The sequence below is a fragment of the Mandrillus leucophaeus genome, unplaced genomic scaffold, assembly GCF_000951045.1.
Source record: "Mandrillus leucophaeus isolate KB7577 unplaced genomic scaffold, Mleu.le_1.0 Scaffold719, whole genome shotgun sequence".
Taxonomy (NCBI): Eukaryota; Metazoa; Chordata; class Mammalia; order Primates; family Cercopithecidae; genus Mandrillus; species Mandrillus leucophaeus.
Window position 1 is genome coordinate 663,771 of NW_012107797.1, and position 15,261 is coordinate 679,031.

Consider the following 15,261-nt stretch of genomic DNA (forward strand, 5'->3'; position numbering starts at 1 on the left):
GTGGGACTAGGATAGAAGAACCTAAGAGTGATTCGCCAAACCTTAACATACTCAAATTATTTTTCAAACATTTTGGGCTTGGCAAAATGTATGTTGCTAAGCCCTCTTTCCTGACAGTGTTATACCCATGTGAATTTCAAGGGAAATTCAATATGTATGTTTCTGATTTTCTTAGGCTTATCTCAGTACAATTATTTAGCAAGAACCACTTTGTGTTCAAGAATCTTCCTGAACCCTTTCTTTTGTAAGCCCCCTGAAACAATTTTCCTTTTAACCAGGAAGTATGTTTTATCTGCAGTAAATTGAACTGAAACCCCAAAAATTGTGGTTCAAAATTCAGAATTCTTGAATTTTGAAGGAGATTGGAAAGTCTGCAAACAACTTCTCACGTCACTGAGAATGGCTGGTGGTGGTATTGAGAGATGTGAAGTATTATGAGCAAAATTCAGTGATTATATGGAGTGACATTTTGTTTACTTTAAAACAAAGTCTGACTTCTTGCTGCCGGGGTTGAGTGCTGGCCTGACCAAGTATCTTCCAGGTCTGGGTGGCCCAGGGACTTGTATAGTCACTCAATCTCTCTGAGTATTGGTGCCTTCCTCAGTAGATGTGAGGACACAGCTAACACCTATGGGCACCAGAGGATGGCAGCTCCATGGGGCTTTTGTACCAAAGAGATTCTCTTCCCTAGTAGGACCTCATCATCCAACCATCCAATTTAGGCAATTAAAGCTGCGAATGAATCAATAAGCTAGCTCCATTTATTCCATCCCAGAGCTCGTTTTTGTTTTTTAATATACTATAAGCCTGAGCACAGCACATCAAGGTTATTTGATTAAGGTCAAAAATAACAGAGATGGTGATAAGATTTTTATATCTGTGCTGCTCTGCTTATACAAAAATGAGATCATTATTCCACGTGAGTTTAAAAGTTTGCTTTTCTTGTCATAGCAATGGCCAACAGCCAGCTATGCTGGTTAGGATTAAGTCGGCCACATATAACAGAAAACCCAAATGGCGGGCTTTAATAATACAGGGATTTTTGTTTTGCTCACATGAAAAAAAAATCCAAGAAAAAATATCCAGGGATGAAAGGCTCGTTCCAGGGCCATCAGGGACCCAGGTTCTTCTTAAGTATTTCTTCCAACTTCCTTACCATGGAATTTGCATTTCAGAATTGCATTATGGTTACATGATGGCTGCTGGAGACCCAGCTCTCATGTCCATGTTCCAGGCAGCAGAAAGGAATAAGAGCTTTTCAGCTGACTCTGTCCCATGTAAAGAGCTTCTTTGGTCCTGAACTCCTGGCCTCAAATGATCCTCCCACTTCCATCTCCCAAAGCGCTGGGGTTACAGGCATGAGCCACCATGCCTAAGAGCTTCTTTGGAAGCCCAAACCAAAAACTTCAGCTTATACTTCTTTAACCACCCATCTGCAAGAAAGGCTGGGAAATAGGTTTTATCAAAGCCAATTGCCACCTTCGATAACATGGGATTCCACTGGCAAGAAAGGGGAGAACTATCGGGTACTCAACTAGCTCTTTCTACCTTACCCTCCATGCTCTCTCCTGGCTGGGCCACAACTCTCATCCACTGGAAGACAGACCAAGGGGAAAGCTCTGGCAGCTGTGAACTGGCGGGGTGTGTGTGTGTGTGTGTGTGCGCGCGCACGTGTGCGTGCATGTGTATGTGTGTATATGTATATGGTGTGCATGTGTGTGTATGGCTGCACTGAGGCTGACCTGCAAATACCATGATGTGTCCTCTTTGCTTTTATGTAATGAGTTCTCTGTTTGCTTCTGCCTGGTCTAAGACTGATTTGCCTCAGCCTAATATTGTGTGGGGAAGGCTTTCCCCAGGACCAGAAAGGACTGGCAGAGCTGGAGAGAAAGCAGCTGGAGGAGCTGTGTGGTGGGCTGGCAGCTCCTTTCTCTTCACCGTGTTTGGGTGTTATCAGCTCCTCTTTCTCCAACCTGGGGTGCTCCTGCCTCCATATAATCAATCACTGATGGAAACTCGCAGGGAAAAAGATTTGTTTGTGTGTCCCTTGAGGACAGAACAATATTGTAGTATTTGATGGGTCTTAATTTATAGTAAGCTTGAAAGGTAAGTAGTTGCCTATTCTAGTCAGCTTAAGGCAACACCGAATGACTCACATGAAACATGGAATTGACTTCACTGATACCAGCAGGGAGGTGCTCACAGTGAAGTCAACCTTCCCTCACCACAGGGGCACAGGCCACCCTCATTTTATAGCCAAAAAACCTGAAGTTAGGTCACCTCCCTGAGTCACCCAAGAGCTGGCCTGAGAGCTACACAGTGGGGTGACTGGGCTTCCCTACATCAAAAAACTACCCTCAGCCCAGGGGCCTGGCTCTCTAGGAAGGGGTTCAGAATGCACACCCAAGTCCCAGGCCCCTGCCTCAACTCCACGACAATGAGGGAGGTGAGCAGACTGGGTGGGAGAGGCAGCTTTGCAGCTGACCAGAGGCTGTGGGGACACAAGGGATGCTCAGCAGACCTGGGCATCTCTCCACAAGGCTCAGGTACCAGATCTGAAATAACATGAAACACAGCAGGGGGTCCATCAATATCATCATCATTATTCATTACATTTGCTTCAGACCCCAACATCACCCACAAATGATTATGGGTTTAAAAATGAAATGAGGTTGAACTTAGGGGGTGACCACCTGACTTCTGTTTTATCTTAGTCTTTTATTCATGCTTCTTTTTACTAAGTGTTCATCTGCAAACAAGCCTGCAACGTGACATGTCCGGGACTCAGCTCATTTGATGCACCAATAAGACAAGCAGCAGACAACAGCAGCACCACGGAGCTGAAAACAAAATGAATAAATACTTTTTCACAATGAAATGAGCAGAGGGACTGTTGACTTGGGGAGCTCCAGCAAGCCAGAGACAAGTGGGGGGAACTTGCTGACTTCCAAGAAGAAAAGCCAGCAAAGAGGAACCAGTCTCCAGGAAGAATACGAAAATGAAGAGCTGGTATGTGATAGCCCTTTAAAGTTATAAAGCACTTCCTGAGAGCCTTATCTTGCTCGAGCCTCCCCAAACACTGTAAAGTGGGAAGGAGATTATGGAAAAGAAAACTGAAGTTCAGAGAGATCAATATCCAACCCAAGGGTGCATAGCTGCAACTCAGGTCAGGGATGTGATCAGAAGGGGCTGGGCCTCTGCCACCTCCGATGCTCAGGCAACTCACCACCGAACCGAACACCCAGCAACACACTGTGAGCAAAAATAAATCTTCCTCCTTTCCAGCCCCTATGGCCCCTGCCTCTGAGGCCACAGCTAGGAGGTACGATTCCTAGGAAAGGCACAAGGAAGAGGGATACTCCCACCATTTTTGACCTTCAAAGCACTTGGTGTCTTCACTATGTCCTATGCAGCCCCAATGACATGGGACCGCCCTGGGTCATAGGTGCTCACCTGCCTGAAAGAATAGGACAGAGGAATGTCAGAAAAGCCCCTCCTCCCTGCCGTGCACCACTCACTCTCACACAGTCTGGCTTTAGTTTCTCCCCCGATGGTGATGTCTGGGACAAGTATCTGCACGCCTCTGTTTACTCACCTGTAAAATGGGGAGAAGCACATTTGCCTCCACCCCTCCCGCCGATGGGAGCAGAGGTAGAGCCTGCTTGTCTGGACAAGCCCAGAGCTAAGCCCATCCTCCTGATCTGCTCTCTGTGACAAAGTCTATGGCTAAGTGCTCCACTCTGATCTCAGGCTCCCAGGATCACGTGGGTATCAAACGGAGGAGCTGCAGGTGAGCCAGTCGGCATCATTGCAACTGGCTGCTGAGATCACGCCTCGGGTCACAAGGACGTCTGAGTGTGAGGTGAGGTGGCTTTCATTCCTGACTTCATAGCCAACAAAGTGGTGGCTGTCTGTCTTTGACCAAACAGGCTCAACTATCTTCCCTAAAGGAGCAGAGTTCTAAGCTCAATGCCATTTGCCTCCCCCATTAATCCAAAATTATTTAATTAACACAATTTCCTCTATAAATTTTATTTCAGATTTCTTAAAAAAATCCTGGCAGCGACATAATTTCAACCATCCAGGATCCCAGATAAAGTCTCAGAATGGGAGTTCAGTTTGTAAAGCATCCCTAGTTGCAGCTTCCTGGGGCCTGGTGCACCCACTGGCCTTGGGCTCCTGGCCTCTATCTATGCAGGAAGGGTTTGTCGATACACCCTGACGGTCCTCTTGGGTTCAGGCACCCAAATGCTAGGGCTCAGCACCCAGCCAGCGGCCCTGGCATGGCACATCTACCCAGATGCTTTCAGGAGACCTAAGTGGGAGCCGTGGGGCCAGTCAAGATGGCAGGGAGGCCAGGATTTGGCAGAAGCAGCTGAGGAAAGAGCTGGCATTGCTCAGACTCACCAGTGTTAGCCAGCCGATACTGGTCAAGGCTGCCCCGTTCGAGGGTCCATTATCCCCTTTTCCCGGCCTCAGCTGTGCACTCCAGGCCATAGCAGCACAAGAACTTTCCACCACCACAGGGTAAGGGACAGATGCGGGGTTTCCAAAAGCTTCAAAACTTATCCCTCTATCCAGAAGGACACCAGGGGACAGAGACGGACACGGAGGCCTCAAAACAGGAGGAGTCTCAGGAAAATAAGAAGACCCCTCTCCATTGTTGATTACTTGGGGTTACTCATACAAAGAGATGGACTGAAGGGCCTGAGCCTATCTGAGGATTAAAGCACAGCTTTTGTCAGGAATTCGTGCCTCCCGTCTTTGTTCCAGCAACCTGAGGAATGGCATGCATCAGAAGCCGCTTCCGTGTCTCAGATGGGGGCTGTGTCAAGTCCTGGGGGTCGATGGAGCATTTCCCAAATGGCAAAAGGAGAGGAGCTAGACTTACCTCCCACTCCTGGGAAGTTATGCCCGACAAGAGTTTCAACTCTTAAAACGATTAGCAGCAAAGATCTCATGTGCTTTCTTTTTAATTATCATTTTTTAATCGAGGTATAATTTATGCATTTAAAAAACCAAATTAATTGCACTCCAGGGCTCTGGGATGGAGGGCGGTGTGCGCCTGTGAAGGTCAGAGTCCCAGCGGCGCCAGGGCTCCACAGCGTAGAGCTGGAATGGTCCAGCGTTTTGCTTTCGCCTTCTGCCCCACTGCGTGTGAAGCCCCAGGGCCGCAGGGAAATTCCAGGCCAGCTGGGCCGGGGTGCGCCAGCCGGCGGTCCCCGCTAGGGCAGGGTGGGGCGCAGCGGGTGTCTGTCCTGCGAGCGGGGATCGGGCCGCTGGACCGAAGACCAGGGCACGTGCGCAGCGACGCGGGGCAGCCCCGCCAGGAGCCCCGACTCCGGCGCGGCGCAGGGCCCAGCGGAGAGCCGGCATTCCGGAGAGCTGCAAGCCGGCCGAAGTTGGGCGAGCGCTCTGTGCGGCGACTGGGAGGGGGCTGCAGGTGCCGCGGGAAGAGCTCGCCCGGCTTCGGGGAGGCAGCTGGGCGCTGTGGCCTCTGCGGCTCAGCTCCCTGCCCGGTCGGGTGTCCCAGCCCTGCGACTTCCGGGGCCCGGCGGCGCTTCGGGGAGCTAGTCCAAAGCCAACCTCCAGGGCGAGAGAGCGCACGGCGCGGTAGCCGGGACGGTCCGCAGCACGCGGGCAGAGCTGCCGGCACTCGGGCTCCTGCAGGGGCGGCGGGCGGGGTGGGGTGAAGCGGGCGGGCCCCCCTCCCCTTCCCTCTCCTCCCTCCCGCAGCCCGCCCGCCCTTCCTCCGGTCCTGCAGCCAATTAGACGGCCCCCTCGGGAGGGAGGCGTGGGGCGCTGCATAAAGCGGCGGGGAGCTGTCACCCCGGGAGCAGGCTGCGCAGTGCCCAGGCCGAGCCGGTGCGCCGCAGACTAGGGCGCCTCGGGCCAGGGAGCGCGGAGGAGCCATGGCCACCACTAACGGGGCCGTGGAAAACGGGCAGCCGGACAGGAAGCCGCCTGCCCTGCCGCGCCCTATCCGCAACCTGGAGGTCAAGTTCACCAAGGTGAGGTGGGCGCCCCTCCCACCCGACGGCCGCCAGCCTCTGCGCTGGGCAGCCAGCTTCGGGGCGACGTGGGCGAGGGACCAGTAGGCTGAGGGTCCGCCGGGCGCTCCCGAGACCCGAGCCCCTACCGGGGCTCGGCCCTCTCGAAACCGCACCCTTCGCGGGGCATCTTGGGCGGGATCGCCGGCGGCGGGGCTCGGCGCTGTGAGCCTCGAAGGCGGGAAACCGAGGCCGTCTAGCGCCCGCGCGGTGCCAGGCTGCACGCATCCCTGCGAGGCCCCGACGTGTGCTTTCACTGCTTTGATCACGAGTGGAGGTGCGCGGTGGTCTCCCTCCCCAAAAACCCCTGGAATGATTTCCCGGGTGGACGCGTCTGGCTTTGAGAAGGTCAGAGGTGCCCGAGAACGCCAAGAGAGAGTCCGGGAACCAGATCGCGGAGCTGCAGTTAGAAGACTGGGGAAACAGGTCCTCTGAGCAAAGCGCATCGGGCACCTTCCGTGCTTAGTTTATACCCAGCTCACCAGCAGAATAGGGGGAGTAGGAAGGTGCTCACTTACTGATGAAACCTCCCCGGAGCCCAGAGGTCCCGGTGTTTACAGGCAAGGAGCGCGATTCGGAAAGTCGCAGATCTGGGCCTTTGGGAAGCCGTGGGTAGCAAGGCCCAGCGGCCAGGCTCCGTCGCGCCGCAGGAGCGCACGGTTCTCTGCCTCCTTGCGCTGTGGGCTGGGAGGCTAGAGCGTTGGCAGAACGGTGAGATTACCTGCCTGGGGCAGAAAGGAATAAAAGAAGATGGTAAGGCCTCCGAGGCCTCTGAGCTGGGGCTGAGGAGGGCCAAGAGACCCGGGTGCGGAAGCGCGACCCAATGGAGGACACCCCCAGGCTGTCTGGGGTGCGCTTCTGTCCATGGGCCGGTGCTGGGGCACTTTAGAGGCACAGGCCAGGCCGAGAGCCATTGCCTTCACTTTCCCCACCTTTGGCTTCTCTTGATTTTTGCTTTTATCCATAGCCCCCAACTCCAGCTGACACCGCACTTAGAGAATTTCCTCATCCGTTTTACTTTAAGAAGTAGCAATTATCTTTCTCAAAGAGTGTTAATCAAGCGGAGAAAGTTACAGGGCACTACGTGTGGCCTTCGGATTTAGGTCTCTTGGCACTTAATTCCCAATGTCGGCTGAGCCTCTGATCACATGACATTTAAATTAAGTGTTTTCAGAAGGCTCTGTAATCAACAAAGACACATCGCTGTAAACTAAACGCTGAAAATTATTCTTAATGTAGTTTTCTTTGTAATATCAGCTTCAGAGTGAAAATTCCAACACGAATTCTGGGAAGAGTGAAAATGATACCTTAATTTTGTAAGACCCTAGCCTTAGGTGCTTGACTGCTGCTGCGGGTGGTGAAGTGGGGAGGTTGTTTGTTTTCTTTTGGTTGTACAGGATTTCAAAATACTATATATAGAAACAAGAAAGTAAATGTATTATGGTCCTTTTACTTTTTATGTTTTTGAGTCCTATCAGCAATCTGACCACAAAAGTTTACCTCTTTCTCTATGATTTTTAGGACACTTTTAAAGTGTAAATGTAGCCCTTATGGCGATCTTAGACAATTCACAGAGCAGTAATTGCCTGTTGTCTTGGTGGGTGCGCAACCTTTGCCAGTTAAAGGGAACCAGTGAAGGAGTGAGGTTGAGGGAAGGTGGTCGATGGGCCTGGAGTGCTGGGATCTTGAGGGGTCTCCCAGGCGATGAAGGCCCCAACTGCCTCACACTGGCTGCTCCCTCCCCACCCGTTGGGGGACAGTGCTGCTGCCTGCTCTGTCCTGGCTCCTGGCCCATCTCTGCAGAGACCTCCCCATAGCAGTTGTGGACCCAGGCAGCTTGCGTGGCTGAGGGTGGCCAGCCAGTGCCCTGGCACAGGCCTCAGGGAGTCTGGACAGGAGAGGCCACCGAGAGTGAGGCCACCAACAGTGCCTGCTGAGGGAAGGAGCGGGATAAACTGAAGTTCAGGACTGAGGCCCAGGGTGGGTGAGTGGCCCGGCAGGTGGGCGGCCTGGCAGGAGAGCAGACGGTGGAGCATGGTAGCCAGCAGTGGTCTGCTATTTTCCAAAACTGACTCACGGTGCTTCTCGATAATGGGGCACACACCAGCGTTGGCCCATCTGAGCCCCAGCCCCAGCAGTGCCATTTCCAGGGTGGTCTAACTTTCAGAAGGATGACTTTGTCAAAGCCCCTTCTTTCGTCCTCACATGTTAACATTGCGTTCTCTAGGGTCATGCTGTATGATTCTGGAGAGCTGAGAGCCCCTCCAGGGTCCCCACACAGATCTCAGAGGATGGAAGTCCCTTCTAATTTAGGGGACCTCTTTCCTTCCTTATAAAATTTCTTCCAGTAGCAGAGATTCTCTTCAAAGTTTTCTGATTTTAAAACACCAGTTTTTATTATCTCTCTTATGAAAAATAAAATTCCCCCAAATCTCCTTTTCTGAAAGCATATTCTTTTTGAGTTTAGCTGAGTGGCCTGTTGTCAGATGGAAGTTACTGGAAATTGGCATCAATAGGATTCACTTGCATGACTGCCATCTCACCTCAACCTGAGACACCTTACAGCTCAGTCCTGATTCCATGTCATTCTGTTCCTTTTGTAAAATGTGAACCATGTCTACAGCTCAATGTAGCTTAATGCTATACCTCTATAAGGTTTGTCGTATGCTAATCCACAAATCAAAGACAATGATTCCTTCTAGACCCTTTACTCTGATTTGGAGTTCAGAACAATACAGCCAGCATAATCAGTAGGCCATATTTATATACCCTTTCCTTATATTTGTGCTTTTGTTTTGTTTTTGTGGAGAGAAAAATCAACAGTAGAAACCACTTACAAGATTACTTACTACTGTAGTGTGGTATAAAGAAAAAGATTTTACAAAATTAAAAACATAGTGATAGGAAAATACGGTTAGAGTCAAATAGTCTGATTTTGTTTTAAGGTTGCTGGTTACAGATCAATGTCATGAACAAACAGTAATTTTTTTTGGAGGAGCGTGCTTGGAGATGAAGTATAGCAGACATCCGATCATTGTAATCTGTTTTCAGTCCCCTTATTTATATTCTCTTCTGCCACCTTCTCATTTTCCCTCCCCCTTGGAATTGATACCAGGAAGGACCTAGAATCAGCAATTTTCACTGACAGTCTCTATTATCTAACCCACGAAATTTCATCTTTCTACAAATGGGCCCCTCTTCCTGGCTGCACTTTCCTCCCCGCACTAACTTAACTCTTCTTCCCTAGTTATTAATTTCTCGCTGTTACCAAGTGATGACTTGCTGCATGGCAAAAGTGAACTCTCGGATTTAGTTTCAGCTGGAAGAATAAACCTGTAATTGTAGCCTGACCTTTTCCTGGTGCACTTCCCTGGGGGCCTGGCCTCACGTTGGAGATGCTAAGCTTCCAGAAGCCAGACAGGCACATCCCACTGGTGACAGATGCTCTCGGTCCTGGATTCCAAACTGGGGGGCAGCTGGTCTCTGCTCACCTGCCCAGCCAGAGTCTGCCTCTTGTGCTTGGTCCCCAGAGGACTCAGACCAGGCTTCCTCACGCATGAGCTTCAGAGGTTTTTGTGTTTTTTTGTTTTTTGTTTTTTGTTTTTGACATTCTATCAACTTTTAAGTTCTGGGGTACATGCGCAGGTTTGTTACATAAGTAAACATGTGCCATGGTGGTTTGCTGCACAGATCAACCCATCACCCGGGTATTAAGCTCGAGCTGTGGAGTTTATACAGGAAGCTCAATACAGAGAACGTAACCAAGACGCATTCTTAGGAGATGGCTGCCCTCTCTCATCTGTCGTCACTGGGGAGTCAAATATTCCAAATGAATCAATTTCACAATAATTGAAATTAGCCCTTGAGGGACGCAATTCTTCCTTTAAACGATTCACAGAGAAGTAAAGTAAAGCTATGTATATACCATATGCAGATAGAGGTAAAAACGGAACCTGATGAACTAACTCTGTACTCAGAAATTATTGATGGCATTTTACTTGATAGACATGCATGTTAGCCATTTCTGCCACAAAGGTTTTTCTGATGCTGTGATAGGCTGTGATGAGGAAGCCATTCCAAGTTGGTGTAGCAGGAGTTTGTGTGTCTTCTGGCTGGGCAGCCGGGGACCTCCGTGCTGTCAGAATGTGTTTTGTGTATTGTCTGTCATGTCTGTTCCTAGTTCTTCTCCAAAAGCCCTCTCTTTTAATGTGACATTATTAAGATGATTAGAACTTAGTGTAAACTAACAGTAAATAGTACATATGTTTCAGTGCATGAAGTTTGTATGTTCTTCTTAGTCTGCTCATGATATCTTGTTTAAAAAATTTTCATTCTCATCTGCATTCTGGATCACTGAGGTTCCCAGAAAAGTGATTTCTGTGGGTTATATAAACAGTTATTTGTGACATCTCTTAATGTAACCTGGAAAGTTTCTAACCCAGACATTTAACTTTGTATTTCAACACTGGTTTATTGTCAAGCTTCGGAGGTTTTTGTGGGGTTTTTTTGTTTGTTTGTTTGTTTTGACATTTTATCAACTTTTATTTTAAGTTCTAGGGTACATGTGCAGGATGTGCGGGTCTGTTACATAAGTAAACATGTGCCATGGTGGTTTGCTATGAAATTACACATTTTAAGGGGAATGCTGGGGAGGAACATGCTGATGTGCATTGGTGAAAACTGAAGGGTAATGGTGAGATCCTCCTCAAATTGAGCTCCTTGGTAATCAGTCTTGCTAGGTGTTGCCGCTGAAAGGAGAAAGGGAGTGCTCAGTGTGTCCTTACCCTTCAGGGGCAGGCGGACTGCTTGGGACTTTTATATATATAAACCTATTGACTCTTCTTCCAAAGTCTATGAGGGTATAAGATTCCATTCACAGCCTCTATTTAACCATTTAACTTAGCCATTCCTCTGTGAATCCATGTTATTGCTGAAAAAATAATAATAATTTAGAAAAAATCTCTAACTGACTTTAGTTTTATTTGACCAAAACTTGAATTTCGAGTCTGTCCTGGTTGATCTGTTGGTCATGTGGTCCTGGGACTCTGTCCCCCTCCGGATCTCATCTATAAAATGTTGAAGGAGAGAGGGAAGCAGCAGGGAGGAAGGTGGACAAGATGGATAAGACGTTACCTAAGGTCCTTAGCATGTTGAAATTATATGATTTTGATCTAAACCTAATTCGTTACACTTCCTTTCCTGGTTAGATATTTATCAACAATGAATGGCATGAATCCAAGAGTGGAAAAAAGTTTGCCACATATAACCCTTCAACTCTGGAGAAAATATGTGAAGTGGAAGAAGGAGATAAGGTAAATACTTTAAAAAAAAAAAAAAAAAAAAAGTTGCTCTAAGTAATTCAATTATAGATGACCAAAGGATAAGGAAGCAGTTTGGCTTAGCTATAAGATAGAACTGGCCCATCCTAGGGGCAGGGCCTGGGCTAGCTGCATGAATTGGCATGTGGTTCTCAGACATGTGGCACAGAATGGGATCAATTACTGATGATCCTCTGCAGAGAATCATTCTCCTTTGATAGATGTTTCTCCATCTATGAGGATGACCTCACCTATCCTCATCATATGGCTAAAGGAAAGGTTTTTTTGTTTTGTTTTGTTTTGTTTTTTTTCAATTATTTGGACCTGGAGGCATTAAAGAATCTTTCCATAAAGCATTTCCGGCTGGTGTATTTCAACAAATGCAGCATTCTGGCAGGAGACATTTTAGAAAAAAAATAGACTTGAAGGAAAAAAATAGTTGCTACCTGGGTGATGCTGGGATAGTTAACAATGTAACCACCAGATTTCTTTTCTCCTAGAAATTTACATGAGCATGGAAAGCGGTAACCTTTATCACTCTATTTCCAAGTGCAAGGTCTATATCGTAATATGGAAGTTAAGGGACTTCTGAATGTGTCCTTTATACATGGCAAGGCCATTAAATCTATTTTGAATGTTAGTGCAGAGGTAAAGCCCTTCCACTGAGGGCAGGGAGATGTAAATGTTTCCTCAATGGCTGGAGCACTGGACTCATGTTCTTAGTCAGCAAACTGATGAGGTTGGAAGTGGATGGAGTGAAGGGCGTGTGCAGAGTAGGCTTGGATTTTATCCTGCCCGTGAGTTTTGTGACAGATGTGCAAATGCACAGCGGCTGCACCTATACAGACCCCCCTCTGTGTGGCACCTCATGACAGGCTCTGCTAACAAAGAAAGTGGCACAGAGGAGCTCGTAGAAAAATGTGAGGGCATCGGGGGGAAGCCATGACATGGAATGGGGTTTCCACTAGGAGACTCCCAAGCGCCTTGTACACATGCTGGGAGGAGAATGAGACCCTTGCCCTGGGCCTTGATTTCTCCCTTGGTCTGAGTGACTGTTCTGAGCCAGAGGCCACCCCACACTCTGCAACTGGAGAGGTCCTGACCTCCACCCCAGAGCCTGGGACAAGAAATTTAGTGTCCCACGTTTCCCCTGCCAAGCTTCTGCTCACCCCCAAGCCAGCTCTGGACACATGGAGTCTCGGTAGACTCACTCCTGCCTAGTGTCTGGCATCCACTCCTTGCTGTACCTTCTAGAAAGAGAGAGGCACGGAGGGGCCTTCGAGATGAATGTGGCCCGTTTTCCTGAGAAGGAGAAAGAATGACACTACTCTAAATGGCCCTCACTTCTTTCCTTTTAGAAAAAAGGTTCTGTTGTGATTATGCTATCAGTGCACAAACGATCCAGTTCTGCTCCCATGGGGTGAGTGAGGCTGAAGGGAGAAAAAAGGCCTCCATGTTCCTCCCTGTCTGCGAACTGTTCCATGATGGTCAGTTCTGCAATCCAGAAAGGAACATGTTTCCCCATTCTCACTCTTGGACCACCGGTTCCCAGCTGGAATAAAATGCCGGACAGCCATTTCCCACCTGGTCTGTGAACAGCAGGCTTGTGTGTGTTCACGGTGAGCCAGCCAGTGGAAAGTCTTTCCGTCCTTGGGTCCCCCAGAAAAATACTCAGGGTCGGTGACTTTATGAAATATTTTTAAATGTTTTTTATAATCAGAAACAAATGTTTTTGTTTTTTTGACCACTGTAGAAATATTAAGATGATATTTGACCACTGTAGAAATATTAAGATGATATTTGACCACTGTAGAAATATTAAGATGTAAAAAAGAAAAAAATCACTTGAATGCTCCCAGCCACTCAAGTGATTGAAAAACTTGCTGCTGCTTGCAGCCTGTCTGCCAGCGGCACAATTCTGCTGTTCTCTGTAACTGACAGCCGCGATCCCAAACTGCAGTCACATCAAAAGATGACACCCTCTCTCTGTTGTTTTGGCCACTCAGCCCGATGTGGACAAGGCGGTGGAGGCTGCACAGGCTGCCTTCCAGAGGGGCTCGCCATGGCGCCGGCTGGATGCCCTGAGTCGTGGGCGGCTGCTGCACCAGCTGGCTGACCTGGTGGAGAGGGACCGCGCCACCTTGGCCGTGAGTACACGCACATGGGGGCCGGTGGGGGATGAGCCAGCCTCGGTGAGGGTCCTGTCCCCTGTGTGGTATGGGAAAAAATATCAGGGTCCTGGTATTGTGTGGTCGTGGGTCTGTTCCGTCCTTTGAGATACAGCTCTCTGGCAATCCATGCAGGTGTTGATGCCTCTGGACTGAATCCCTTTCATTTTGAAGTCAGACTTTTGTCCTCTGCAGCTCAGCTTCTTGACCAAGTGGTTGTCTGTAGGAAGTTCAGCTATATCAGTGGTCTCAGACTTGGGGCACTCACAGATTGGTGACTATGAGCTAGGCCATATCCTGGTACCACCTGTATGTTTATGTACTTAACTTCTTTCTTTTTTGTATTAACTCCCTTTTATTTATTTTATTTTATTTATTTTTTTGAGACAGTCTCCCTGTCACCCAGGCTGTAGTGCAGTGATACAATCTCGGCTCACTGCAGCCTCTACCTCCCAGGTTAAAATGATTCTCTTGCCTCAGCCTCCTGAGTAGCTGGGACTACAGGTGCCTGCCACCATGCCCGGCTAATTTTTATATTTGTAATAGAGACAGGGTTTTGTCATGTTGGCCAGGTCTTGAACTCCTGGTCTCCAACTCCTGGCCTCAGGTGATCCACCAGCCTTGGCCTCCCAAAGTGCTGGGATTACAGATGTAAGCCACTGTGCCCACCCTTAACTCGCTTTTAAACTTAAGTTTAACCTCATCCTAAGAAACAATATTCATGAAATCACAGATTTGATGTGCTAATTTTATTTTTCTAATACTTACTAAAATAAATGCCACCACTTAACATGGAAAAAACTGTTCTCATGTGACCTAAAATTATTCCTCAACCACCCCTGAACTGACTAGTAGCAAGCATATGTGGAGTGGTGGTGAGGGCGGGCAGGATAGCCTGGTTATAGGAAACCTCAGAGTAGGAAAGATGTAGGTTCAAATCCTCACTCTGCCACTTACTAGCTGTGTGACTTTGGACAACTTGTGAAACCTCTCTGAGATTTATTTCTTCATGTAAAATGTCACCAATAATGATAACTCAGTGGTGTAAGAATGGTCTATTTAAGATTCTAGGCAGAAAAAAAAATTCTAGGCAGAGTCCCCAGGCATGCAGTAAGCACTAAATAGATGATAACTATTATTAATAATAGCAGTTATCATAATAAGGCCATGTGAAGACCCATTTTCTAACCTCAGCTATATGCACTGCTCGCCAGTAATTTCTAGTTACCTTAGGTGGGGAGATTGATGCAGCATACCCCATGAGGTTGGGCTGTGAAGGCATTCATCAGTTGTAAATCCATTCTTTAGCAGGATCCTCAGACTTTCCTCTGGTCTTGAGGGGGTGATCAGAGGCCACGTTGGACTGTGAGGTCCTTTGCATCCTGTCCTTGCACATCTCAGCCTCTTGTTTTTAAAAGTTCTTCCAAACCTCGAGGCCCGGTTGTAGGGGAGGAAATCTCCTTTTTGGCCTTTGATTTGGAAAAATGGTTTTTCTGATGTCGGGAACAAGCAGTAGGGTAGCCACTGTTTAAAGGAGGGTGTCAGCCAGGACACGGAAATTGCTGTTGCCTCTGAATGTGTTTCTTAGGGTGGAAGAACTCTCAGGCCTTACTCTTGGGTGCATTTCCCTAAGGGTGCATCAACACAGAAACTCAAGCTCTCCTTCCTTCCTTCCCAGTCAGCCCGGCCAGTCCACATGTTCCCCGGGTGAGGGTAGCAACCTCC

At 48.5% G+C, this 15,261-nt stretch overlaps 1 protein-coding gene across 3 annotated transcripts in view; it reads left to right on the forward strand.

Moving 5' to 3' along the window:
* The first annotated feature begins 5,374 nt into the window (after nt 1–5,374).
* The window catches only part of ALDH1A3 (aldehyde dehydrogenase 1 family, member A3), a 36,445-nt gene continuing 26,558 nt past the window's right edge, over nt 5,375–15,261 (forward strand). For 2 of the 3 annotated variants that reach the window (XM_011965252.1, XM_011965253.1), the window contains exons 1-3: nt 5,375–6,011; nt 11,258–11,362; nt 13,375–13,515. In XM_011965252.1, the coding sequence (XP_011820642.1) occupies nt 5,913–6,011; nt 11,258–11,362; nt 13,375–13,515 (345 nt within the window). In that variant the 5' untranslated portion in view covers nt 5,375–5,912. The remainder of the gene's footprint in view (nt 6,012–11,257; nt 11,363–13,374; nt 13,516–15,261) is intronic. The other variant, XM_011965254.1, reaches the window with a different exon arrangement.